We start from the raw sequence: 25,364 nt of genomic DNA, 5'->3' as shown, positions 1-25,364 counted from the left end.
GATTTTTGCAACTTTTACAAATAATGGAAAACTGGCAGCCAACTGGTGTATTTTCCTAAAATAAAAGTGTAAACCTTCTGATCAAATATGTCATTTTAGGAGAGATATACTAAGCCTTGAAAAGTGATAAATTTAAACTTCAATTCAAAAGTGATCAATTTTACCAGCAGATCTGCTCCTACTGTCATGTTTCAGGCTGGGTTTGAAAAATGACAGGAGCTGGTTGGTTGGAGCTTTATCACCATGAAATTTACCACTTTTCACTAGAGATGAGCGGGTTCGGTTCGTTGAGATCCGAACCCCCCCGAACTTCACCCATTTTACACGGTTCCGAGGCAGCCTCGGATCTTCCCGCCTTGCTCGGTTAACCAGAACGCGCCCGAACGTCATCATCCCGCTGTCGGATTCTCGCGAGATTCGTATTCTATATAAGGAGCCGCGCGTCGCCGCCATTTTCACTTGTGCATTGGAGATTGAACGGAGAGGACGTGGCAGCGTTCTCTCCCCTGAAAAGTTCCGTAATCTGTGCTCAGTGTGCTGAAAATATCTGTGCTCAGTGTGCAGCAAATAATCTGTGCTCAGTGTGCTGAAAATATTTATGTTCTCTGCCTGAAAACGCTCCATATCTGTGCTCAGTGTGCTGCAAATCTCTGTGCTCAGTGTGCTGCATTGTGGGGACTGGGGACCACCAGTATAATAATATATACTATTCTATAGCTTCTATACTGCTTGTCAGGACACGTGTCACAGTTACACCGCTCTGTACTGATATACATATATATATATATATATATATATATATATACAGTAAATGTAATATATATACTATTCTATAGCTTCTATACTGCTTGTCAGGACACATGTGTCACAGTTACACCGCTCTGTACTGATATATATATATATATATATATATACAGTAATGTATATACTATTCTATAGCTTCTATACTGCTTGTCAGGACACATGTGTCACAGCTTCACCGCTCTGTACTGATATATATATATATATATATATATACTATTCAATAGCTTCTACACTGCTTTTCAGTACACATGTTTCACAGTTACACCGCTCTGTACTGATATATATATATACAGTAATATATATATACTATTCTATAGCTTCTATACTGCTTGTCAGGACACATGTTTCACAGTTACACCGCTCTGTACTGATATATATATATACAGTAATATATATACTATTCTATAGCTTCTATACTGCTTGTCAGGACACATGTTTCACAGTTACACCGCTCTGTGCTGATATATATATATACAGTAATATATATACTATTCTATAGCTTCTATACTGCTTGTCAGGACACATGTTTCACAGTTACACCGCTCTGTACTGATAAATATATACAGTAATAATATATATATATATAATATTCTATAGCTTCTATACTGCTTGTCAGGATACATGTTTCACAGTTACACCGCTCTGTACTGATATATATATATATACAGTAATATATACTATTCTATAGCTTCTATACTGCTTGTCAGGACACATGTTTCACAGTTACACCGCTCTGTACTGATAGATATATATATATATATATATATATATATACACAGTAATATATATACTATTCTATAGCTTCTATACTGCTTGTCAGGACACATGTTTCACAGTTACACCGCTCTGTACTGAGATATATATATATATATATATATATATATATATATATATATATATATATATAAACAGTAATAATATATATACTTTTCTATAGCTTCTATACTGCTTGTCAGGACACATGTTTCACAGTTACACCGCTCTGTACTGATATATATATATATATATACAGTAATATATATACTATTCTATAGCTTCTTAACTGCTTGTCAGGAGACATGTTTCACAGTTACACCGATCTGTACTGATATATATATATATACATACAGTAATAATATATATACTATTCTATAGCTTCTATACTGCTTGTCAGGACACATGTTTCACAGTTAAACCGCTCTGTACTGATATATATATATATATATATATATATATATATATATATATATACAGTAATATATATACTATTATATAGCTTCTATACTGCTTGTCAGGACACATGTTTCACAGTTACACCGCTCTGTACTGATATATATATATATATATATATATATATACAGTAATATATATACTATTATATAGCTTCTATACTGCTTGTTAGGACACATGTTTCACAGTTACACTGATCTGTACTTTTATATATATATATATATATATATATATATACAGTAATAATATATATACTATTCTATAGCTTCTATACTGCTTGTCATGACACATGTTTCACAGTTACACCGCTCTGTACTGATATATACAGTAATATATATACTATTCTATAGCTTCTATACTACTTGTCAGGACACATGTGTCACAGTTACACCGCTTTGTACTGATATATACAATAATATATATACATTTCTATAGCTACTATTATTACAGTGCAGCATTTTGGTGACCAACAGTATACATATATAGTACAGTACAGTAGGCCATTGCTATTGATATATTACTGGCATATAATTCCACACATTAAAAAATGGAGAACAAAAATGTGGAGGGTAAAATAGGGAAAGATCAAGATCCGCTTCCACCTCGTGCTGATAATATATTATGAGGTCGGAGTACACACTTGTGGGAGGGCAACTTAGGTAGAATAAAGCCAGTTTGTGCAAGGGCCTCCAAATTGCCTCTTTTTCCTGCCAGTATAAGTACGGACTGTGTGACGTGCCTACTTGGATGCGGTCACTCATATAATCCTCCACCATTCTTTCAATGGTGAGAGAATCATATGCAGTGACAGTAGACGACATGTCCGTAATCGTTGTCAGGTCCTTCAGTCCGGACCAGATGTCAGCATCAGCAGTCGCTCCAGACTGCCCTGCATCACCGCCAGCGGGTGGGCTCGGAATTCTGAGCCTTTTCCTCGCACCCCCAGTTGCGGGAGAATGTGAAGGAGGAGATGTTGACAGGTCGCGTTCCGCTTGACTTGACAATTTTCTCACCAGCAGGTCTTTCAACCCCAGCAGACTTGTGTCTGCCGGAAAGAGAGATCCAAGGTAGGCTTTAAATCTAGGATCGAGCACGGTGGCCAAAATGTAGTGCTCTGATTTCAACAGATTGACCACCCGTGAATCCTTGTTAAGCGAATTAAGGGCTCCATCCACAAGTCCCACATGCCTAGCGGAATTGCTCCGTGTTAGCTCCTCCTTCAATGTCTCCAGCTTCTTCTGCAAAAGCCTGATGAGGGGAATGACCTGACTCAGGCTGGCAGTGTCTGAACTGACTTCACGTGTGGCAAGTTCAAAGGGCATCAGAACCTTGCACAACGTTGAAATCATTCTCCACTGCGCTTGAGACAGGTGCATTCCACCTCCTATATCGTGCTCAATTGTATAGGCTTGAATGGCCTTTTGCTGCTCCTCCAACCTCTGAAGCATATAGAGGGTTGAATTCCACCTCGTTACCACTTCTTGCTTCAGATGATGGCAGGGCAGGTTCAGTAGTTTTTGGTGGTGCTCCAGTCTTCTGTACGTGGTGCCTGTACGCCGAAAGTGTCCCGCAATTCTTCTGGCCACCGACAGCATCTCTTGCACGCCCCTGTCGTTTTTTTAAAAATTCTGCACCACCAAATTCAAGGTATGTGCAAAACATGGGACGTGCTGGAATTTGCCCATATTTAATGCACACACAATATTGCTGGCGTTGTCCGATGCCACAAATCCACAGGAGAGTCCAATTGGGGTAAGCCATTCCGCGATGATCTTCCTCAGTTGCCGTAAGAGGTTTTCAGCTGTGTGCGTATTCTGGAAAGCGGTGATACAAAGCGTAGCCTGCCTAGGAAAGAGTTGGCGTTTGCGAGATGCTGCTACTGGTGCCGCCGCTGCTGTTCTTGCGGCGGGAGTCCATACATCTACCCAGTGGGCTGTCACAGTCATATAGTCCTGACCCTGCCCTGCTCCACTTGTCCACATGTCCGTGGTTAAGTGGACATTGGGTACAACTGCATTTTTTAGGACACTGGTGAGTCTTTTTCTGACGTCCGTGTACATTCTCGGTATCGCCTGCCTAGAGAAGTGGAACCTAGATGGTATTTGGTAACGGGGGCACACTGCCTCAATAAATTGTCTAGTTCCCTGTGAACTAACGGCGGATACCGGACGCACGTCTAACACCAACATAGTTGTCAAGGCCTCAGTTATCCGCTTTGCAGCAGGATGACTGCTGTGATATTTCATCTTCCTCGCAAAGGACTGTTGGACAGTCAATTGCTTACTGGAAGTAGTACAAGTGGGCTTACGACTTCCCCTCTGGGATGACCATCGACTCCCAGCAGCAACAACAGCAGCGCCAGCAGCAGTAGGCGATACACGCAAGGATGCATCGGAGGAATCCCAGGCAGGAGAGGACTCGTCAGAATTGCCAGTGACATGGCCTGCAGGACTATTGGCATTCCTGGGGAAGGAGGAAATTGACACTGAGGGAGTTGGTGGGGTGGTTTGCGTGAGCTTGGTTACAAGAGGAAGGGATTTACTGGTCAGTGGACTGCTTCCGCTGTCGCCCAAAGTTTTTGAACTTGTCACTGACTTATTATGAATGCGCTGCAGGTGACGTATAAGGGAGGATGTTCCGAGGTGGTTAACGTCCTTACCCCTACTTATTACAGCTTGACAAAGGCAACACACGGCTTGACACCTGTTGTCCGCTTTTCTGTTGAAATACCTCCACACTGAAGAGCTGATTTTTTTGGTATTTTCACCAGGCATGTCAACGGCCATATTCCTCCCACGGACAACAGGTGTCTCCCCGGGTGCCTGACTTAAACAAACCACCTCACCATCAGAATCCTCCTGGTCAATTTCCTCCCCAGCGCCAGCAACACCCATATCCTCCTCATCCTGGTGTACTTCAACATCTTCATCTTCAATCTGACTATCAGGAACTGGACTGCGGGTGCTCCTTCCAGCACTTGCAGGGGGCGTGCAAATGGTGGAAGGCGCATGCTCTTCACGTCCAGTGTTGGGAAGGTCAGGCATCGCAACCGACACAATTGGACTCTCCTTGTGGATTTGGGATTTCGAAGAACGCACAGTTCTTTGCGGTGCTTTTGCCAGCTTGAGTCTTTTCAGTTTTCTAGCGAGAGGCTGAGTGCTTCCATCCTCATGTGAAGCTGAACCACTAGCCATGAACATAGGCCAGGGCCTCAGCCGTTCCTTGCCACTCCGTGTGGTAAATGGCATATTGGCAAGTTTACGCTTCTCCTCCGACAATTTTATTTTAGGTTTTGGAGTCCTTTTTTTACTGATATTTGGTGTTTTGGATTTGACATGCTCTGTACTATGACATTGGGCATTGGCCTTGGCAGACGACGTTGCTGGCATTTCATCGTCTCGGCCATGACTAGTGGCAGCAGCTTCAGCACGAGGTGGAAGTGGATCTTGATCTTTCCCTAATTTTGGAACCTCAACATTTTTGTTCTCCATATTTTAATAGGCACAACTAAAAGGCACCTCAGGTAAACAATGGAGATGGATGGATACTAGTATACAATTATGGATGGACTGCCGAGTGCCGACACAGAGGTAGCTACAGCCGTGGACTATTGTACTGTACTATGTCTGCTGCTAATATAGACTGGATGATAATGAGATGTAGTATGTATAAAGAAGAAAGAAAAAAAAACCACGGGTAGGTGGTATACAATTATGGACGGACTGCCGAGTGCCGACACAGAGGTAGCTACAGCCGTGGACTTCCGTACTGTACTGTGTCTGCTGCTAATATAGACTGGATGATAATGAGATGTAGTATGTATAAAGAAGAAAGAAAAAAAAAACACGGGTAGGTGGTATACAATTATGGACGGACTGCCGAGTGCCGACACAGAGGTAGCTACAGCCGTGGACTACCGTACTGTACTGTGTCTGCTGCTAATATAGACTGGATGATAATGAGATGTAGTATGTATAAAGAAGAAAGAAAAAAAAACCACGGGTAGGTGGTATACAATTATGGACGGACTGCCGAGTGCCGACACAGAGGTAGCTACAGCCGTGGACTATTGTACTGTACTGTGTCTGCTGCTAATATAGACTGGATGATAATGAGATGTAGTATGTATAAAGAAGAAAGAAAAAAAAACCACGGGTAGGTGGTATACAATTATGGATGGACTGCCGAGTGCCGACACAGAGGTAGCTACAGCCGTGGACTACCGTACTGTACTGTGTCTGCTGCTAATATAGACTGGATGATAATGAGATGTAGTATGTATAAAGAAGAAAGAAAAAAAAAACCACGGGTAGGTGGTATACAATTATGGACGGACTGCCGAGTGCCGACACAGAGGTAGCTACAGCCGTGGACTACCGTACTGTACTGTGTCTGCTGCTAATATAGACTGGATGATAATGAGATGTAGTATGTATAAAGAAGAAAGAAAAAAAAAACCACGGGTAGGTGGTATACAATTATGGATGGACTGCCGAGTGCCGACACAGAGGTAGCTACAGCCGTGGACTACCGTACTGTGTCTGCTGCTAATATAGACTGGTTGATAATGAGATGTAGTATGTATAAAGAAGAAAGAAAAAAAAACCACGGGTAGGTGGTATACAATTATGGACGGACTGCCGAGTGCCGACACAGAGGTAGCTACAGCCGTGGACTACCGTACTGTACTGTTTCTGCTGCTAATATAGACTGGATGATAATGAGATGTAGTATGTATAAAGAAGAAAGAAAAAAAAACCACGGGTAGGTGGTATACAATTATGGACGGACTGCCGAGTGCCGACACAGAGGTAGCTACAGCCGTGGACTACCGTACTGTGTCTGCTGCTAATATAGACTGATTGATAATGAGATGTAGTATGTATAAAGAAGAAAGAAAAAAAAAACCACGGGTAGGTGGTATACAATTATGGACGGACTGCCGAGTGCCGACACAGAGGTAGCTACAGCCGTGGACTACCGTACTGTACTGTGTCTGCTGCTAATATAGACTGGATGATAATGAGATGTAGTATGTATAAAGAAGAAAGAAAAAAAAAACCACGGGTAGGTGGTATACAATTATGGATGGACTGCCGAGTGCCGACACAGAGGTAGCTACAGCCGTGAACTACCGTACTGTGTCTGCTGCGACTGGATGATAAATAATGATATAAAAAATATATATATATATCACTACTGCAGCCGGACAGGTATATATTATATAATGACGGACCTGCTGGACACTGTCTGTCAGCAGAATGAGTTTTTTATTTTATAGAATAAAAAAACACCACACAAGTCACACGACGTGTGTTTAACTTTTACAGGCAGACATTTACAATACAATATAGTATACTATATGCTGGTGGTCAGGTCACTGGTCAGTCACACTGGCAGTGGCACTCCTGCAGAAAAAAAGTGTGCACTGTTTAATTTTTTAATATGTACTCCTGGCTCCTGCTATAACCTAACTGCTCCCCAGTCTCCCCCACAATTAAGCTGTGTGAGCACAGTCAGATATTATACATAGATGATGCAGCAGCACACTGGGCTGAGCACAGATATGGTATGTGACTGAGTCACTGTGTATCGTTTTTTCAGGCAGAGAACGGATTATATTAAATAATATAAAACTGCACTGGTGGTCACTGGTCAGTCACTAGTATAACTAACTAATACTATCAGCAAAATTCTGCACTCTCTGTCTGAGTACTCCTCCTAAGCTCCAGTAAATGAAGTGTCACTGTCTCACTCTCACTCTCCTATCTATTTCTTCTCTAAACGGAGAGGACGCCAGCCACGTCCTCTCACTATCAATCTCAATGCACGTGTAAAATGGCGGCGACGCGCGGCTCCTTATATAGAATCCGAGTCTCGCGATAGAATCCGAGCCTCGCGAGAATCCGACAGCGTCATGATGACGTTCGGGCGCGCTCGGGTTAACCGAGCAAGGCGGGAAGATCCGAGTCGCTCGGATCCGTGTAAAAAAAGCTGAAGTTCGGGCGGGTTCGGATTCCGAGGAACCGAACCCGCTCATCTCTAATAAAAATAAGTTAACACAAATATGCTTAGTAAGCATGCACTCACCAGACTTTTTCAAATAGGCAAAAGTGATCTTTAATCCAGCCTCACATAATCACAGGGTCAAGGTCAATGTTTCGGTCCATAACAGGACCTTTTTCAAGACCACAGCATCAAGCTGCCATCCCCCTAAAAATAAGTGAGATACAGTACATTTACAGAGGAGAAGGCCCTAACAACTCTCAAAACAGAAAGTGGATAAATCAATGGCGCCAGATGGGATACATCCAAGGATACTAGAAGAGCTTTAATTGATAATGGTAACATCATTAGAATTAGTTAACCATTAACTGACTACAGGTTTAATTCTAGAGTACTGGAAAATAGTGAATTTAATTCCACAGCACAAAAGTGGAAGCAAGTAAGAAGCAAGCAACTACCGACCAGTGAGCATTAAATCAGTAGAATTAAATTGATGGAAACATTCTTAACATAACAAGTTGTGGAATATCTGAAATCCAGCATGGATTTACTGGGAGAGGATTTTGTTAAACAAATCTTATTGACTTTTTTTGACTTGGTGACTCAAGTTATAGTTTAAGCAGGATCTGTTGATGTACTGTAGCATATCTAAACTTAGTGAAGCTATTGACATGGTCCCACATCGCAGACTGTTAAATAAACTTGTAAACTTGGGATTGGATTCTAAGGTGTTGAATGGATAAGAACTTGGTTGCAGGGCAGGAAACAGAGAGTTGTAGTAAATGGAGTGCATTCACAGGAGGGAAAGGTTACCAGTGGAGTACCCCAGTGATCTGTACTTGGACCAGTGCTTTTTAATACCTTTATTGGTGACATTGCAAATGATATTGAAGCCAAAGTATGCCTTTTTGCAGATGATACACAGGTATGCTATTATGTAGACACTATACAAAGGATAAAACAAATGACTGGTGATCTAGATACAGTAGACTACAGGAATGAACAAGAGTTTGGTGACTACAGGTTCATGCCAAAAAATGCAAAATCATGCACTTGGGTCTCAAAATCCCAATGGCTAAATATAACATTAACGGCACTTTTTTGGAAACTACTGAGGAGAAAAGGCAGTTACTGTAGTAGTCACTATTTCAGGTGATTTGAAGGCAGGTTAGCAATGTAACAAACAATGAGGGAGGCAAGTCAGATACTTTGGTGCATAGGGAGGGGAATCAGCAGCAGAAAGAACGTAATACTGTCAATGTATAGGTCATTGGTGCAGTCTCATCTAGAATAATGTGTTAAGTTCTGGAAGCCATATCTGCAGAAGTATAGAAATACATTAGAAAATAGAAAAAAAAAATCTGTGCAGCTCCCTAGATATTTTAATAGTATAGCGTAAAAATATAGTGCTGCCTATTGGGGTAAAATAGTAATACAAATGCTTCTTGTTTGCAAAGGTTGAATAGATAATGACCCTAGGTTGACACCCACAAACATTGTCAGTCCTTGCACAGGTGAATTGCTGCAACGTGAAGACTGGAACCAGGAATTGACAGAAGTGTCTAACACGGCACAGCAACCACCTGATCAGGACCCACAAGGCTGGGGAATGAGGAGAATCTTTGAAACAGCCAGATAGGTGCAGGGTCTGTTCCTGCACAAAGGGCTGAAGCAGCAGAGAAAAACATAAATACACAAACCAGCTACCTGACTATCAGGCCCTCTACTGAACAACTGTTATAAAGAAAAATACGTTTTTAACCATCTGCAGGACAGGCATTAACCGCTGCATCACCTAAAGAGTAGACTAAGCAGATGCTGTATATAGAGAATGTACTACCGGAACCCAACATACTGTATGTGCTAGTACTTGTCATTTTTTTATCCTGATTTAAATAGTATATCATCCATCTTGACATTTATTGTCCTTTTATTGCTTATTCGTTTTGGACTTTATAGGTATGGTTATATGGCTTTTTAACAGTATTTACTAGGTTTGTGTTTTTACAATTTCAATAAAGTGTTATATTTACTTGAATGTCCCTAGTCTGTACACATGTATATAGATACATCAGTGCACCGGGAAAACAGCACCATATATTATAAATACATCAGTAGTAGTACAATGAAGGGCAATTAAAATGGTGCATGGCCTACATTGCAAATCGTACCTAGACAGATTAAAAGGTCTTAGTATGCATAGTATGGAGCATATAGTATAGTGGAAAGGGTGACATGATAAAAATCTTAAAATAAATCAAGGGTTTTAACAAGTTACTGGAGGGATACATTCTTCTAAGGTAGAGAAGTATTATAGCATGAGGACATGCACTGAAACTTGGAGGAAGAAGGTTCAGGGGACATTTGAGGAAAAATTGCTTCAGAGAAAGGGTAGTGGACAAGTACTGTATAATAGCCTCCCATCAGAGGTGGTAGAGGCTAATACTGTAAGAACTTTAAACATTCTTGGGATAGACTTAAGTATACAGCATACCAGTCCAGGGTTTTCATGCAATCTAGCTGTAGCAAGTTTTCTCTAACGTCCTAAGTGGATGCTGGGGACTCCGTAAGGACCATGGGGAATAGCGGCTCTGCAGGAGACTGGGCACATCTAAAGAAAGCTTTAGGACTATCTGGTGTGCACTGGCCCCTCCCCCTATGACCCTCCTCCAAGCCTCAGTTAGATCTCTGTGCCCGAATGAGAAGGGTGCACACTAGGGGCTCTCCTGAGCTTCTTAGTGAAAGTTTTAGTTTAGGTTTTTTATTTTCAGTGAGACCTGCTGGCAACAGGCTCACTGCATCGAGGGACTAAGGGGAGAAGAAGCGAACTCACCTGCGTGCAGAGTGGATTGGGCTTCTTAGGCTACTGGACATTAGCTCCAGAGGGACGATCACAGGCCCAGCTTGGATGGGTCCCAGAGCCGCGCCGCCGGCCCCCTTACAGAGCCAGAAGGCAGAAGAGGTCCGGAAAATCGGCGGCAGAAGACGTCCTGTCTTCAACAAGGTAGCGCACAGCACTGCAGCTGTGCGCCATTGCTCTCAGCACACTTCACACTTCGGTCACTGAGGGTGCAGGGCGCTGGGGGGGGGCGCCCTGAGACGCAATAAAAACACCTTGGCTGGCGAAAATACATCACATATAGCCCCCAGGGCTATATGGATGAATTTTAACCCCTGCCAGAATCCATAAAAAAGCAGGAGAAAAGTCCGCGAAAAAGGGGCGGAGCCTATCTCCTCAGCACACTGGCGCCATTTTCCCTCACAGCTCCGTTGGAGGGAAGCTCCCCTGGCTCTCCCCTGCAGTCACTACACTACAGAAAGGGTTAAAAAAGAGAGGGGGGCACTAATTAGGCGCAGTATTAACTATACAGCAGCTATAAGGGGAAAAACACTTATATAAGGTTATCCCTGTATATATATAGCGCTCTGGTGTGTGCTGGCAAACTCTCCCTCTGTCTCCCCAAAGGGCCAGTGGGGTCCTGTCCTCTATCAGAGCATTCCCTGTGTGTGTGCTGTATGTCGGTACTTTTGTGTCGACATGTATGAGGAGAAAAATGAGGTGGAGACGGAGCAGATTGCCTGTAATAGTGATGTCACCCCCTAGGGGGTCGACACCTGAGTGGATGAACTGTTGGAAGGAATTACGTGACAGTGTCAGCTCTGTATAAAAGACAGTTGTTGACATGAGACAGCCGGCTACTCAGCTTGTGCCTGTCCAGACGTCTCATAGGCCGTCAGGGGCTCTAAAGCGCCCGTTACCTCAGATGGCAGATATAGACGCCGACACGGATACTGACTCCAGAGTCAACGGTGAAGAGACGAATGTGACTTCCAGTAGGGCCACACGTTACATGATTGAGGCAATGAAAAATGTTTTACACATTTCTGATAATAAGAGTACCACCAAAAAAAGGGGTATTATGGCCCTCATTCCGAGTTGATCGCTCGCAAGGCGAATTTAGCAGAGTTGCTCACGCTAAGCCTACGCCTACTGGGAGTGTATCTTTGCTTCTTAAAATTGCGACCGATGTATTCGCAATATTGCGATTACAAACTACTTAGCAGTTTCAGAGTAGCTTCAGACTTACTCGGCATCTGCGTTCAGTTCAGTGCTTGTCGTTCCTGGTTTGACGTCATAAACACACCCAGCGTTCGCCCAGACACTCCCCCGTTTCTCCGGCCACTCCTGCGTTTTTTCCGGAAACGGTAGCGTTTTTATCCACACGCCCCGAAAACGCCGTGTTTCCGCCCAGTAACACCCATTTCCTGTCAATCACACTACGTTCGCCAGAGCGAAGAAAAAGCCGTGAGTAAAAATACTATCTTCATTGTAAAATTACTTGGCGCAGTCGCAGTGCGAATATTGCGCATGCGTACTAAGCGGAATTTCACTGCGATGCGAAGAAAATTACCGAGCGAACGACTCGGAATGAGGGCCTATGTTCGGTGAGGAAAAACTACCTGTAGTTTTCCTGAATCTGAGAAATTAAATGAGGTGTGTGATGATGCGTGGGTTTCCCCCGATAACAACTGATAATTTCTAAAATGTTATTGACATTATATCCTTTCCCGCCAGAGGTTAGGGTGCATTGGGAAACACCCCCTAGGGTGGATAAAGCGCTCACACGCTTGTAAGGGCTCTACCTTCGCCTGAGATGGCCGCCCTTAAGGTTCCTGCTGATAGAAAGCAGGAGGGTATCCTAAAAGGTATTTACACACATACTGGTGTTATACTGCGACCAGCAATCGCCTCAGCCTGGATGTGCAGTGCTGGGTTGGCGTGGTCGGATTCCCTGACTGAAAATATTGATACCCTAGATAGGGACAGTATATTTTTGCCTATAGAGCATTTAAAAGATGCATTTCTATATATGCGTGATGCACAGCGGAATATTTGCCGACTGGCATCAAGTCTAAGCGCGTTGTCCATTTCTACCAGTAGAGGGTTATGGACACGTCTGTGGTCAGGTGATGCGTATTCCAAACGGCATTTGGAAGTATTGCTTTATTAAGGGGAGGAGTTATTTGGGGTCGGTCTTTCAGACCTGGTGGCCACGGCAACAGCTGGGAATTCCACGTTTGTACCCCAGGTCGCCTCTCAACATGAGAAGACGCCGTATTATCAGGCGCAGTCTTTTCATGGACAAGCGGGCAAAAGGTTCCTCATTTCTGCCCCGTGACAGAGGGAGAGGAAAAAGGCTGCAGAAATCAGCCAGTTCCCAGGAACAGAAACCCTCTCCCGCCTCTGCCAAGCCCTCAGTATACGCTGGGGCTTTACAAGCAGAATCAGGCACGGTGGGGGGCCCGTCTCAATGAATTTCAGCGCGCAGTGGGCTCACTCGCAAGTAGACCCCTGGATCCTTCAGGTGATATCTCAGGGGTACAAATTAGAATTCGAGACGTCTCCCCCTCGCCGTTTCCTAAAGTCGGCTTTACCGATGTCTCCTTCTGACAGGGAGACAGTTTTGGAAGCCATTCACAAGCTGTATTCCCAGCAGGTGATAATCAAGATACCCCTCCTGCAACAGGGAACGGGGTAATATTCCACACTGTTGTGGTACCGAAGCCGGACGGCTCGGTGAGACCGATTCTAAATCTAAAATCTTTGAACACTTACATACAGAGGTTCAAATTCAAGATTGAGTCACTCAGAGCAGTGATTGCGAACCTGGAAGAAGGGGACTACATGATGTCTCGGGACATCAAGGATGCTTACCTTCATGTCAAAATTTACCCTTCTCACCAAGGGTACCTCAGGTTTATGGTACAGAACTGTCACTATCAGTTCAGACGCTGCCGTATGGATGGTCCACGGCACCCCGGGTCTTTACCAAGGTAATGGCCGAAATGATGATATTCCTTCGAAGGAAGTGAATTTTAGTTATCCCTTACTTGGACAATTCCCTGATAAGGGTAAGATCCAGGGAACAGTTGGAGGTCGGTGTAGCACTATCTCAGGTAGTGTTGCGGCAGCACGATTGGATTCTCAATATTCCAAAATCGCACCTGGTTCTGACGACGTGTTTTCTGTTCCTAGGGATGATCCTGGACACAGTCCAGAAAAAGGTGTTTCTCCCGGAGGAGAAAGCCAGGGAGTTATCCGAGCTAGTCAGGAACCTCCTAAAACCGAGCCAAGTCTCAGTGCATCAATGCACAAGGGTTCTGGGTAAAATGGTGGCTTCCTACGAAGCAATCCCATACGGCAGATTCCACGCAAGAACTTTCCAGTGGGACCTGCTGGACAAATGGTCCGGGTCGCATCTTCAGATGCATCAGCGGATAACCCTGTCACCAAGGACAAGGGTGTCCCTCCTGTGGTGGTTGCAGAGTGCTCATCTTCTAGAGGGCCGCAGATTAGGCATTCAGGACTGGGTCCTGGTGACCACGGATGCCAGCCTGCGAGGCTGGGGAGCAGTCACACAGGGAAGGAATATCCAGGGCTTATGGTCAAGCCTGGAGACATCACTTCACATAAATATCCTGAAGCTAAGGGACATTTACAATGCTCTAAGCTTAGCAAGACCTCTGCTTCAAGGTCAGCCGGTGTTGATCCAGTCGGACAACATCACGGCAGTCACCCACGTAAACAGACAGGGTGGCACAAGAAGCAGGAGGGCAATGACAGAAGCTGCAAGGATTTTTTGCTGGGCGGAAAATCATGTGATAGCACTGTCAGCAGTATTCATTCCGGGAGTGGACAACTGGGTAGCAGACTTCCTCAGCACGACCTCCACCCGGGAGAGTGGGGACTTCACCCAGAAGTCTTCCACATGATTAAAAACTCGACAGGTATTGCGCCAGGTCCAGGGACCCTCAGGCAATAAGCTGTAGACGCTCTGGTAACACCGTGGGTGTACCAGTCAGGGTATGTGTTCCCTCCTCTGCCTCTCATACCCAAGGTACTGAGATTGATAAGATGGAGAGGAGTAAGCACTATATTCGTGGTTCCGGATTGGCTAAGAAGGACTTGGTAACCGGAACTTCAAGAGATGCTCACGGAGGATCCGTGGCCTCTACCTCTAAGAAGGGACCTGCTCCAGCAAGGACCCTGTCTGTTCCAAGACTTACCGCGGCTGCGTTTGACGGCATGGCGGTTGAACGCCGGATCCTGAAGGAAAAAGGCATTCCGGATGAAGTCATCCCTATCCTGATCAAAGCCAGGAAGGATGTAACCGCAAAAACATTATCACCGCAATTGGCGAAAATATGTTGCGTGGTGCGAGGCCAGTAAGGCCCGACGGAGGAAATTCAACTGGGTCGATTCCTACATTTCCTGCAAACAGGAGTGTCTATGGGCCTGAAATTGGGGTCCATTAAGGTTCAAATTTCGGCCCTTTCAAATTTCTTCCAAAAAGAACTAGCTTCAGTCCCTTAAGTTCAGACGTTTGTAAAAGGGGTACTGCATATACAGCCTCCTTTTGTGCCTCCAGTGGCACTTTGGGATCTCAATGTAGTTTTGGGTTCCAAAAGTCACATTGGTTTGAACCACTTAAAACTGTGGAGTTAAAATATCTCACATGAAAAGTGGTCATGCTGTTGGCCCTGGCCTGGGCCAGGCGCGTGTCAGAATTGGCGGCTTTATCCTGAAAAAGCCCTTATCTGATTTTCCATTCGGACAGGGAGGAATTGAGGACTCGTCCTCAGTTTCTCCCCAAGGTGGTTTCAGCGTTTCACCTGAACCAACCTATTTGTGGTGCCTGCGGCTACTAGGGACTTGGAGGCCTCCAAGTTGCTAGGCGTTGTCAGTGCCCTGAAAATATATGTTTCCAGGACGGCTGGAGTCAGGAAATCTGACTCGCTGTTTATCCTGTATGCACCCAACAAGCTGGGTGCTCCTGCTTCTAAGCAGACGATTGCTCGTTGGATTTGTAGTACAATTCAGCTTGCACATTCTGTGGCAGGCCTGCCACAGCCAAAAATCTGTAAATGCCCACTCAACAAGGAAGGTGGGCTCATCTTGGGCGGCTGCCCGAGGGGTCTCGGCTTTTCAACTTTGCCGAGCAGCTACTTGGTCAGGAGCAAATACGTTTGTAAAATTCTACAAAATTGATATCCTGGCTGAGGAGGACCTGGAGTTCTCTCATTTGGTGCTGCAGAGTCATCCGCACTCTCCCGCCCGTTTGGGAGCTTTGGTATAATCCCCATGGTCCTTACGGAGTCCCCAGCATCCACTTAGGACGTTAGAGAAAATAAGAATTTACTTACCGATAATTCTATTTCTCATAGTCCGTAGTGGATGCTGGGCGCCCATCCCAAGTGCGGATTGTCTGCAATACTTGTACATAGTTATTGTTACAAAAATCGGGTTATTATTGTTGTGAGCCATCTTTCAGAGGCTCCTCTGTTATCATGCTGTTAACTGGGTTCAGATCACAGGTTATACGGTGTGATTGGTGTGGCTGGTATGAGTCTTACCCGGGATTCAAAATCCTTCCTTATTGTGTACGCTCGTCCGGGCACAGTATCCTAACTGAGGCTTGGAGGAGGGTCATAGGGGGAGGGGCCAGTGCACACCAGATAGTCCTAAAGCTTTCTTTAGATGTGCCCAGTCTCCTGCAGAGCCGCTATTCCCCATGGTCCTTACGGAGTCCCCAGCATCCACTACGGACTATGAGAAATAGAATTATCGGTAAGTAAATTCTTATTTTAATGTGCAGTACAGAAATTATGTTATACTGAATGACTACTGCCCCAAGCTTCACAGCCCCTGAATGGGCAGGGCCCTGGAGAATTGACTGAACTACATTCATTTAAACTACTTAATCGATGACCATCATCTGGGACAGATCTTAAAACATCTGAGATAAGAGCTAAGTATTTTAATTTGTTTTTGCTATTATTGTAACTGAGTATCTTGCATGTTTTCATTGTTGTAACTTAGATAAATAAAAGCTTATAATTTTTAATAGGTCCTGTGTCAGTCTCCATATTTAACACATTGGGGTAAATTTACTAACATTCGTAATTCCCGAAAATAGGTCAAAGTTCAATCACGAATGACATCGACATCGGACAACACCAAAAATACGAATACGACAGCTTAGTAAATCCATCGTAATAAATTCAAAAAGTTGCAGTTTTACACTGTCGATGTCATTCGTGATTGAACTTTGACCTATTTTCGGGAATTACGAATGTTAGTAAATTTACCCCAATGGGGTAAATTTACTAACATTCGTAATTCCCGAAAATAGGTCAAAGTTCAATCACGAATGACATCGACAGTGTAAAACTGCAACTTTTTGAATTTATTACGATGGATTTACTAAGCTGTCGTATTCGTATTTTTGGTGTTGTCCGATGTCGATGTCATTCGTGGTTTTCTGGTGTATAATGCGGCCGATTTTGTTATTTTGCGGCCGAGTTTAATGTGTTTTTTTACGAATGCGTCACATGTCTGTTACGGCAGTGTTTTTCCATTACTGCCGCGTTTTTTTCCTAAGTTTCGTTTTTGTCACTTGTCCGTGATTGGTTGTATTCGTGGTGGAGGAGTGTCTGTGTACTTGACTATAAATACGCCCCAAACCGACCGCACCTCGTGGGTTTAGCTAGTGGAGAGGAGAGAGGAAGGTGTTGTTGGTGTTGGAGATTTCTGTGGAGTTTTTTGTGGTTTGGAGGCGGAGTTTTGTGATTGGTGAGTGCTGTACTGTGTGTGTAAGTTGTTTTGTCATACTTGTTGTTCTGTTATTTAAAAGTCTGTTAACTTTTTTGTATTTTGTCTTTTCTTTTCGTCTATAGTCCTTGTTTGTGAGTGAGTGAGTGTTTGTTTGCGTGTGTGTGGTGTGTAGTGGTAGTGGAGGAGTGTGTTATTTGTTTTTTTTTCTCTGTGTTTTTTGTGTTGTCTTAAGATTATGTCACAGTCAGAGGTGAGTGTGGTGGAGGAGGTGAGTGAGAGGGAGGAGGTGAGTGAGGTGGAGGAGGTGAGTGAGAGGGAGGAGGTGAGTGAGAGGGAGGAGGTTAGTGATGAGGAGGGTGAGGTTGCGGCTGCGTTTTCTAGTGATACTGATAGTGATGGTGTTGTGGCTCCGCAGCCACGCACCAGTACAAGGACGGGCCGCAATGTAAAGTTTAGTTACGCAGAAAACATGGCTCTGGTGCGGGAGCTGATGAGGCATCAGCGCCAGTTGTTTGGTTCAGATGCATCAAAAGTGTCGACCCGCCGGAAGAGTGTCCTGTGGGGGAAAGTTATTGCTGCTGTGAACAGTGAGGGTGTGGTGAGGCGGACCGAGGACACCTGTAGGAAACGTTTCTATGACATCAAACGCCGTGTGAAGGCCAAGATGGCTAAGGAGGCAAAATCTGCTCGGCAAACCGGGGGAGGACACCCCTTCCGAGCGTCTTATAAAGATTGGGAGGAGCCAATACGTCCGCTGATTCCGCCAGAGGTGGTTTCTGCACTTCATGTCCAAGATTCGGACCGGCCAAGTGCGGATGGTGAGTTTATTTGATATTTATAATTTTTCACATCTGTGCTTTGTACTTTTGTTGTAAAATGTTTCCTGTGTGTTGGTCCACAAATGGGTTGGTGATGTAGTGCAGGCCAATCCACCCTGTGTTTTTCCATCTGTTGTCCAACTACAAGTCCCATCATGCCTGTTATAATGTTTAAACTTAGGGAATGTCAAATGTGTTGGTGGACATGCTGGGAAGTGTAGTTGCACTACATATTGTCAGACACAGGTTGTGGTTGCTTGGTGTATTGTGTGTGTTAGTTATGTTTTTGTACTAATTAGACTCAAATATTTGTTGTGTTTTTTTTGGAAACACAAACAATTTGCCTTGTTTTGTGCGGTTTTTGTAGGTTGTAAAATTTAAGATTATAGATGTAACAAAACCAACTATTTGTGTTTGTAATTTTATAACAACATTTAAAAAAAGTTTTTAAAATCCTGCAATATTGTGTCTTGGTAAAGCTACGACATATGTGTTTTAAGTAGTATAATTATGTTCATATCGCAATTCTTCTTTTTTTGTACAGTACGCCAGAGAAGCAGCACATCCAGGCCACAACCAACCCTGCCTAGAGCTGATGATGGTGGGAATGATGGTAAGTTATTTCTGTACCCACATCTTAGCCATTAACATAAAACACATGAAATGTAATGACAATACTATCACACAGGTTCTTCGTCTGCTCCGCGCACACAAAGGCGCCAATCACAGGCCAGCCTTACTGTGGCTACAAGGCCACCCAAGAGGCCCCGTGTCCACGCTCCTACTGCTGCTGCTGCTCCTGCTCCTGCACCTGCCTCACCCCCCCAAAGGCGCATCTCTGCAGTGGCTGCGGTGCCACCACTGGCACTTTTGGCAAGCCCCCTGAGTGTAGATCCACATTCCCCACAGTTGTCTGGTGAGTAATGTTTGTAATGTTTTTATTTTGTTTGAGTAAAAACAAGGTGAAGGCATAAGGAACTGACAAAACACTGTTAGGTCGCAGATGATAAAGGCAGCAGTACAAAAATTATAAGTAATTTTAGACTCCACATTTTGGACATGCTTGCCTTGTGTCATTATCACCTTGAACCTATCACTGCTTTAGAAATGACTTAAACCTTCTCCAGGTATTGACATCTGCCCCAGTGTTAGTTTTGTTAAAAAATGATTAAAAATTGTAAGCAACTTTGCTTTAATAATCGACTGCAAGCAGATGCTGTTAGCGTATTGTTATGATGATATGTGTGAAATTACAGTGTCCTGAAACTCAAATGTTTTTTAAAAAATATGCTCAACAACACTCAAAACTACAAAAAAAATGTGAAACTAAATTTGAACCAAAAAATTCAAAACAAACCAAATCAATACATACGGCAAAATCCAACATTAAAAAACCTGTTTAAGTTGTCATTTTTTGACCACAATCTTAGTGTACTTCTTTACTAAATCCACTGACTGACATGCCCAATGTCTGATTCTAATGTGGCAAACATGGTTATATTTTTTTGTGTTGTGCCAAAGGAACCTTCAGAATGTTGTTTAAACTAACTTTGAGACATAAAAAAAGAGTACATGGAGTGTATACAATAATTTAGAATGTGAAACATACAATTGTCTCCATAAATTCACAAATTAGTAGTATCTGTTTCTAGCCACATCAATTCATTAAGAGGTAACCAACATAGTAACGTTTAAGAAGTTAACCATTTAGCTTTTAAATGTATATTATGAAGTAATGCATGTTGCTTGACAAATATTGTAAGACCAATGCTACATATGTCTAAAATATTTCCTGTGTCCCACCCCATACAGATCCGGCCATCATGAGTGACGAGGGCCAGCAGTCCCATGGCCAGGAGACGTATACTCTACACCTGCAGCCCATCGACCAAACACAGGCAAACATGACTGAGGACAATCCAGTCCAACCGCAAGCTTCTCAGACTCAACAAATGACCTCAACACCAGGGACAAGCCAAATTCCGCATGAGTTTTGGTCAAGTTGGGCAGAACAACAGGCACACCACTCTGCGTGTCTCAACACCCAAACACAACACCTGTCTAGTTTGCCCCATCATTTGCCTAAAGTTAGCCGCAACTCTGCCAGACTCATCGTGCAAGTAGGGCGGATAGCAAACACAATGGAGCAGATGAGGGCAGACAATTCTCAAATGCAGGCAACCCATCAGCGCATCATGGATGAGCAACTGCGCCAACACCAAACCCTCATACAGATTATCCAGCATAATCAAGTCATAAATGACAATTTGTCGCGAACCATTGCCAACAATACAGCTGCTTATACCCAGCTAACGGCCAGTTTAAATATTTTGAGCCAAAATTTTAGTGCAATGGCACAACAACATGTGGCCACAAGCTCAAGCACAACAACCCCGACCCAAACACCAGTACAATCACCAGTTCGACGATCAAGTCGAAGCCGCACCCACGAACAACCACAAGCCTCTGCACCCAGCACCCAAAAAAAGAAAAGATAATCTGTACTGCACATCATATGCTGGCCAGTTGCAAGTAAAATATATGTGTTCAGAATATATTGTTCAGTATTTTTCAATAAATTATCTAATCAAAATATGTGTATTGGTTAATTTGCAACACACAAACACAAAAATCAGTAATGTATAGTCCAAGATGAATATTGTGACAGGGCGAGAGTGTGCTGTGTCAGGGTGTAGGGTCCGTTTGCCAAAATCATACCGTGGAAAAACACTTCGAACATTTAGTGTGACCATCTGTATAACATGGTCAACATCAAGTTTTTTGCAGTTACATTGGACAATATAAACTAAAAAGCATGGCCAGCCTACTCGGAACATATACAACCTGCAGACCCAGTTGTTTTTCCTTCCTTGGTTTTATTGTAGCATCAGGAAGCAGTGACAAGTATCCTACAGCAAACAATACAGCAGACCCACACACAGTAGCAGCCATTTCAGATTTAGAGTGTGTAGAAATGTGTTGGCTCCCCTTTTAAAAGTACCAAACGTCAGGTGTGAGTAATGAACAATTGCCAACACATGTTAAGGGATCATGGAGTGCCACGTTGTAGCACTCTCCTGATCAGCTGTGTGCTCCTGTCCTCACTGACAGGCAGCACACGGCACTGTTACAATGTAGCGCATATGCGCTACATTTTAACCAATGCGGTGAACTTTCTGCTCTGCGGTGACGTCACTTTAGGTCCACCGCAGGGAAGAAAGTTACCATCATTGGTTACAAGGTAGCGCATAGGCGCAACATTGTAACAGTGCCGTGTGCTGCCTGTCAGTGAGGACAGGAGCACACAGCTGATCAGGAGAGTGCTACAACGTGGCACTACCTGATTGGCTGAAGAAACCCACTTAGGCATAACTCAAAGTGGGTTTCTGGCATTCGGGTAAAGGTGACCCATGGGCAAACATGGTTCCCCTTTCAGTTCGTGGTCGGGACACTTTTTTTGGTTTTTTTTTTCTCCTTGCAGTATTTGTTTGAAATAAACATGTGCAGTGTTTTTTTTCTTCATAAAAAATTAACAATAAAAAATAATATTGCCGTTAATGCTGGAACATGTGTGTTTGTTTGTAAAAAACAAACAGCTTTTTTTAAATTTTAAACAAAAAAAGCTTCCCAAAATTTAAAACGTTACACTATTTTTAAACTGGAAAGGACTGAATCTCTGCAATATGTGAGTCACAAATTGTTCAGCTTATAAATTTATTGTGTGCCACATGAAGTACATTTTGATATTCAACTCTAAATCACAAATCTAGAAGCTCTTAAGCTTAATTTTGTTGTGGCAACCAAACAAAATATATGCTTACAGTACATTAATGGTTTTCACTGTGTACTTTTAAAAAAAACAGGGTAATAATGTTGGTGTGACTTTTTACACAGTCACACAGACCAGCCGGCCAGACAGGCCTCACACCAGTCATGATGATGCCGGTATTGCAGGTAAGTCTTCACTGTAGTCACATATTCTGTAAACACATAGAAGTACAAAATATTATTTACAAATTTGGCACCTAGGATCTGCTTCTGGAAGCCGACCTCGTGTAAGGCGGCCATCACAGGTCTCGGCCCACTTACCCAGGAGGCCAACTAAGAGCCGGCGTCTTGCCTCTGATTCAGCACCTCCATCATCCCCACCCAGGCGAAGGCTATCGGCAGTGTCACCCAAGCCACCACTGGCACTACTGGCGAGTTCGCTGAGTGATGAGCCCAGATCACCTCAGTTATCTGGTGATTAAATTGTGAAACAAAACACATAAGCAAGAATATACACAGTCGACTTTGGATGATGTTAGTTTGTTTGGAGTTTACATGTTTTACCCAACAATCAATGTAATGTTACGTCTTCAATTGCTCAAGGTGCTTTACTTAAATAAAATAAGGTCTTAGTGGATGGTCTAGACAACCTAGTTGTCTGAAAATATATGAATTGAGGATACATTAAGCACACACACGAGAAAAAAATAAATGTAAACTTTTTGAACCCAAAAAAAAATTAATTAGAATACAAAACACATTCCTGTCTCCGTCTCCAAAATGTATGAAGCTGGTGTGTATGTATGGAGCTATGTTTTTCAAGGGTAATGACTGTAAATGTTTTTTGAGCATCAACTAAGCACAATGGACACACCACTATAAACAACAAACAGTAAGTAACAAAACACACACTAGAAAGTAGAGCAAAGTGTTTAGTGAAGGATAATTACAGCCTAATAAAACTTACCTGAAAAATAACGCAGGATCACTTGTTGCCGTACCTGCCTCCCTACATTTGTACTCACACTGTCACCAGATGGTTCTAACTCCTCTGCTTGCTGACTGATTTCTCCCTCACCATGTGCAAGATCTTGACTTAAACACAGATTATGGAGAAAACAGCAGCAGAACACAATCCTAGTCACCTTTGAGGGACTATACAACAAAAGGCCAGCAGATTTATCAAGACACCGAAAACGTGACTTCAGCAACCCAAAACATCTTTCTATCACATTCCGCGTAGCCTTATGTGCATGATTATAACTGTGTTCAGCAGGAGAATCAGGTTGGGACAATTGAGTAAGGAGCCAAGAGTAGCAGCCGTAACCCCCATCACCTGAAAAACAGATATAGTCAACATTAGGACATATGTTAGATTATTCAAACACCTCCTCCAAAATCTAGCCTGTGGTTAAAAGACATACACACATAACATTTTCAACATACCCAACAGCCAGCCATCAGGCATTTGTCCCTCCTCAAATTTTTCGAAGAGCGATGACTGACTGAGGATGAAGGAGTCATGGCAGGCACCAGGGTAACCTGCAACAACACTCATTATTTTTAATTTTGCATCACAGACCACCTGGACATTAGTTGATTGATCAAGATGCCTATTAGTATAGATATACTGGCGGCCCTTAGGTGATCTCAGCTGAACGTGTGTGCAATCTATGGCCCCAAGCACATTGGGCATGCCTGCAAGCTCATAGAAAGCTACCCTGACAGCACTCCACTCCGACTCCTCAGTAGGGAAGCAGATTGAGGCTTTAATGTGTGGCTCCAACACATCCAAAACCTGAGTGGACATTAAAGAAGCTAAGGTGAGTGTCATGTTAGGTATTCTCTACAATACTGTGGTGTTTCAACTTACACAAGCAACACTTAGCCAGAACCGCATAGGTATTTTTAGACTCACCTGCATCAAATATCTTGAAAAGGTGGGCTGTGAGATCCCAATGACGTCGCCTGCCACAGCCTGGAAGCTCCCAGTAGCCATAAAGTGTAACACAGCCAGGAGTTTGTGTAGGCCTGAGACAGAGCGAGAGCGTGCTGTCTCAGGGTCTATGCCCAGTTTGACAAGGTCATACAGGTGGAAAATGTTGTTTCTATTTAGGCGGAACATCTGTATGACCCTATCATCGGACAATGCATTTAAGTTTAAACGCCCTCTAAATAAACGAGGCTGGCGCAGCCTCCGCGGTACCTGGACAACCTGTTGGCCATGTTCACTTACCTGGTCCTGATTCCTGGAAGCCTCATGGAGCAGTCTAACGTATCCCACAGCCAACAAAAAAACATTGCCACACACCACAGCAGCCATTTCAGAGTGAGAGTAGTTCAGAATGTGCCTGAAACACTTTTATAGGCCCAAAAAATCAGATGGGAGTAATGGATAATTAAGTTCACATGTAAACGCGATTTTCAAAGGCTGGCGCGTTTTTTTTTAGCCAAAAAATGCGACTCGTAATTTTATGCGGCCGCAATAGCATTTTCACGGCAGCAAATACAATTACGAATGGTTAGTAAATGACCGAGATTCGTCTCTAAACAGGCGTAATTTGACCGATGGTGTATTCATTCGTAATTTTTTACATGAACTTCACAAAAAATACGAATGCCCTCATCACTGCCGTGATTAGTGTTTAGTAAATGACCGAGATTAACCGAGATGACACTTTGAAGAAAAAACGGCATCTCGGTCAAAATCGGGAGCTTAGTAAATATACCCCATTGTATCCCAGAACCTGGTCGCTTACATTTTTCAACCGACAACAACTATATGCATACAAAAAAAAGGTTGTACACGGAATCTATGTTTGTCACTGGTTACTGACCTACAGTTTATGTTTTAAAAGTCCAGGAAAATGTCTGTGAATGTAGAACACTCTTGATAGAACTTTGGGCTTTGTAAAAGTTGGTTAAGGGTTACTTGGGTCACGGATGGAGAGTGAGGACGGGCTTCACCAATTAGGCCCAATTTGGGTCTTCATGTTTTCAGCCTGAGAATAAGCTAATTAGTGCCTACAGCTGTAATCGTTGATAAAGGTGTGTCAGGGTTTTCACTAATTGGGGGAACAGGCAGCAGGCCTGTTGGGAAACACCGTGATTAGTGATTACTGGCTGAGAATGTATTAATGCTT

General features: G+C 43.4%; 1 protein-coding gene and 1 long non-coding RNA gene across 2 annotated transcripts; one reads left to right on the top strand and one right to left on the bottom strand.

Moving 5' to 3' along the window:
* The first annotated feature begins 18,924 nt into the window (after window positions 1–18,924).
* On the top strand, window positions 18,925–21,032 carry LOC134970166 (uncharacterized). Its single transcript, XM_063946192.1, has 3 exons — window positions 18,925–19,066; window positions 19,142–19,369; window positions 20,266–21,032. Exons 1-3 carry the CDS (start codon window positions 18,964–18,966, stop codon window positions 20,949–20,951), a joined length of 1,017 nt encoding a protein of 338 aa, XP_063802262.1. The 5' UTR covers window positions 18,925–18,963; the 3' UTR covers window positions 20,952–21,032.
* Window positions 21,033–22,148: 1,116 nt separating this feature from the next.
* Window positions 22,149–22,688, bottom strand: LOC134970165 (uncharacterized). Its single transcript, XR_010189707.1, has 2 exons — window positions 22,543–22,688; window positions 22,149–22,433 (listed from the first exon to the last, which is right to left on the bottom strand). It is a non-coding gene; the product is annotated as an uncharacterized LOC134970165 (long non-coding RNA).
* Between the last annotated feature and the right edge of the window lie 2,676 nt (window positions 22,689–25,364).

This window comes from Pseudophryne corroboree, chromosome 11 (genome assembly GCF_028390025.1).
Source record: "Pseudophryne corroboree isolate aPseCor3 chromosome 11, aPseCor3.hap2, whole genome shotgun sequence".
Classification (NCBI taxonomy): Eukaryota; Metazoa; Chordata; class Amphibia; order Anura; family Myobatrachidae; genus Pseudophryne; species Pseudophryne corroboree.
This window is presented reverse-complemented; position numbering and strand designations above follow the sequence as displayed.

Coding starts and splice junctions, on each gene's coding strand:
- LOC134970166 (XM_063946192.1), top strand. CDS start 18,964: ATGTTCATATCGCAATTCTTCTTTTTTTGTACAGTACGCCAGAGAAGC. Junction 19,067..19,141: donor TGATGATGGTGGGAATGATG/GTAAGTTATTTC, acceptor ACTATCACACAG/GTTCTTCGTCTGCTCCGCGC. Junction 19,370..20,265: donor ACATTCCCCACAGTTGTCTG/GTGAGTAATGTT, acceptor CACCCCATACAG/ATCCGGCCATCATGAGTGAC.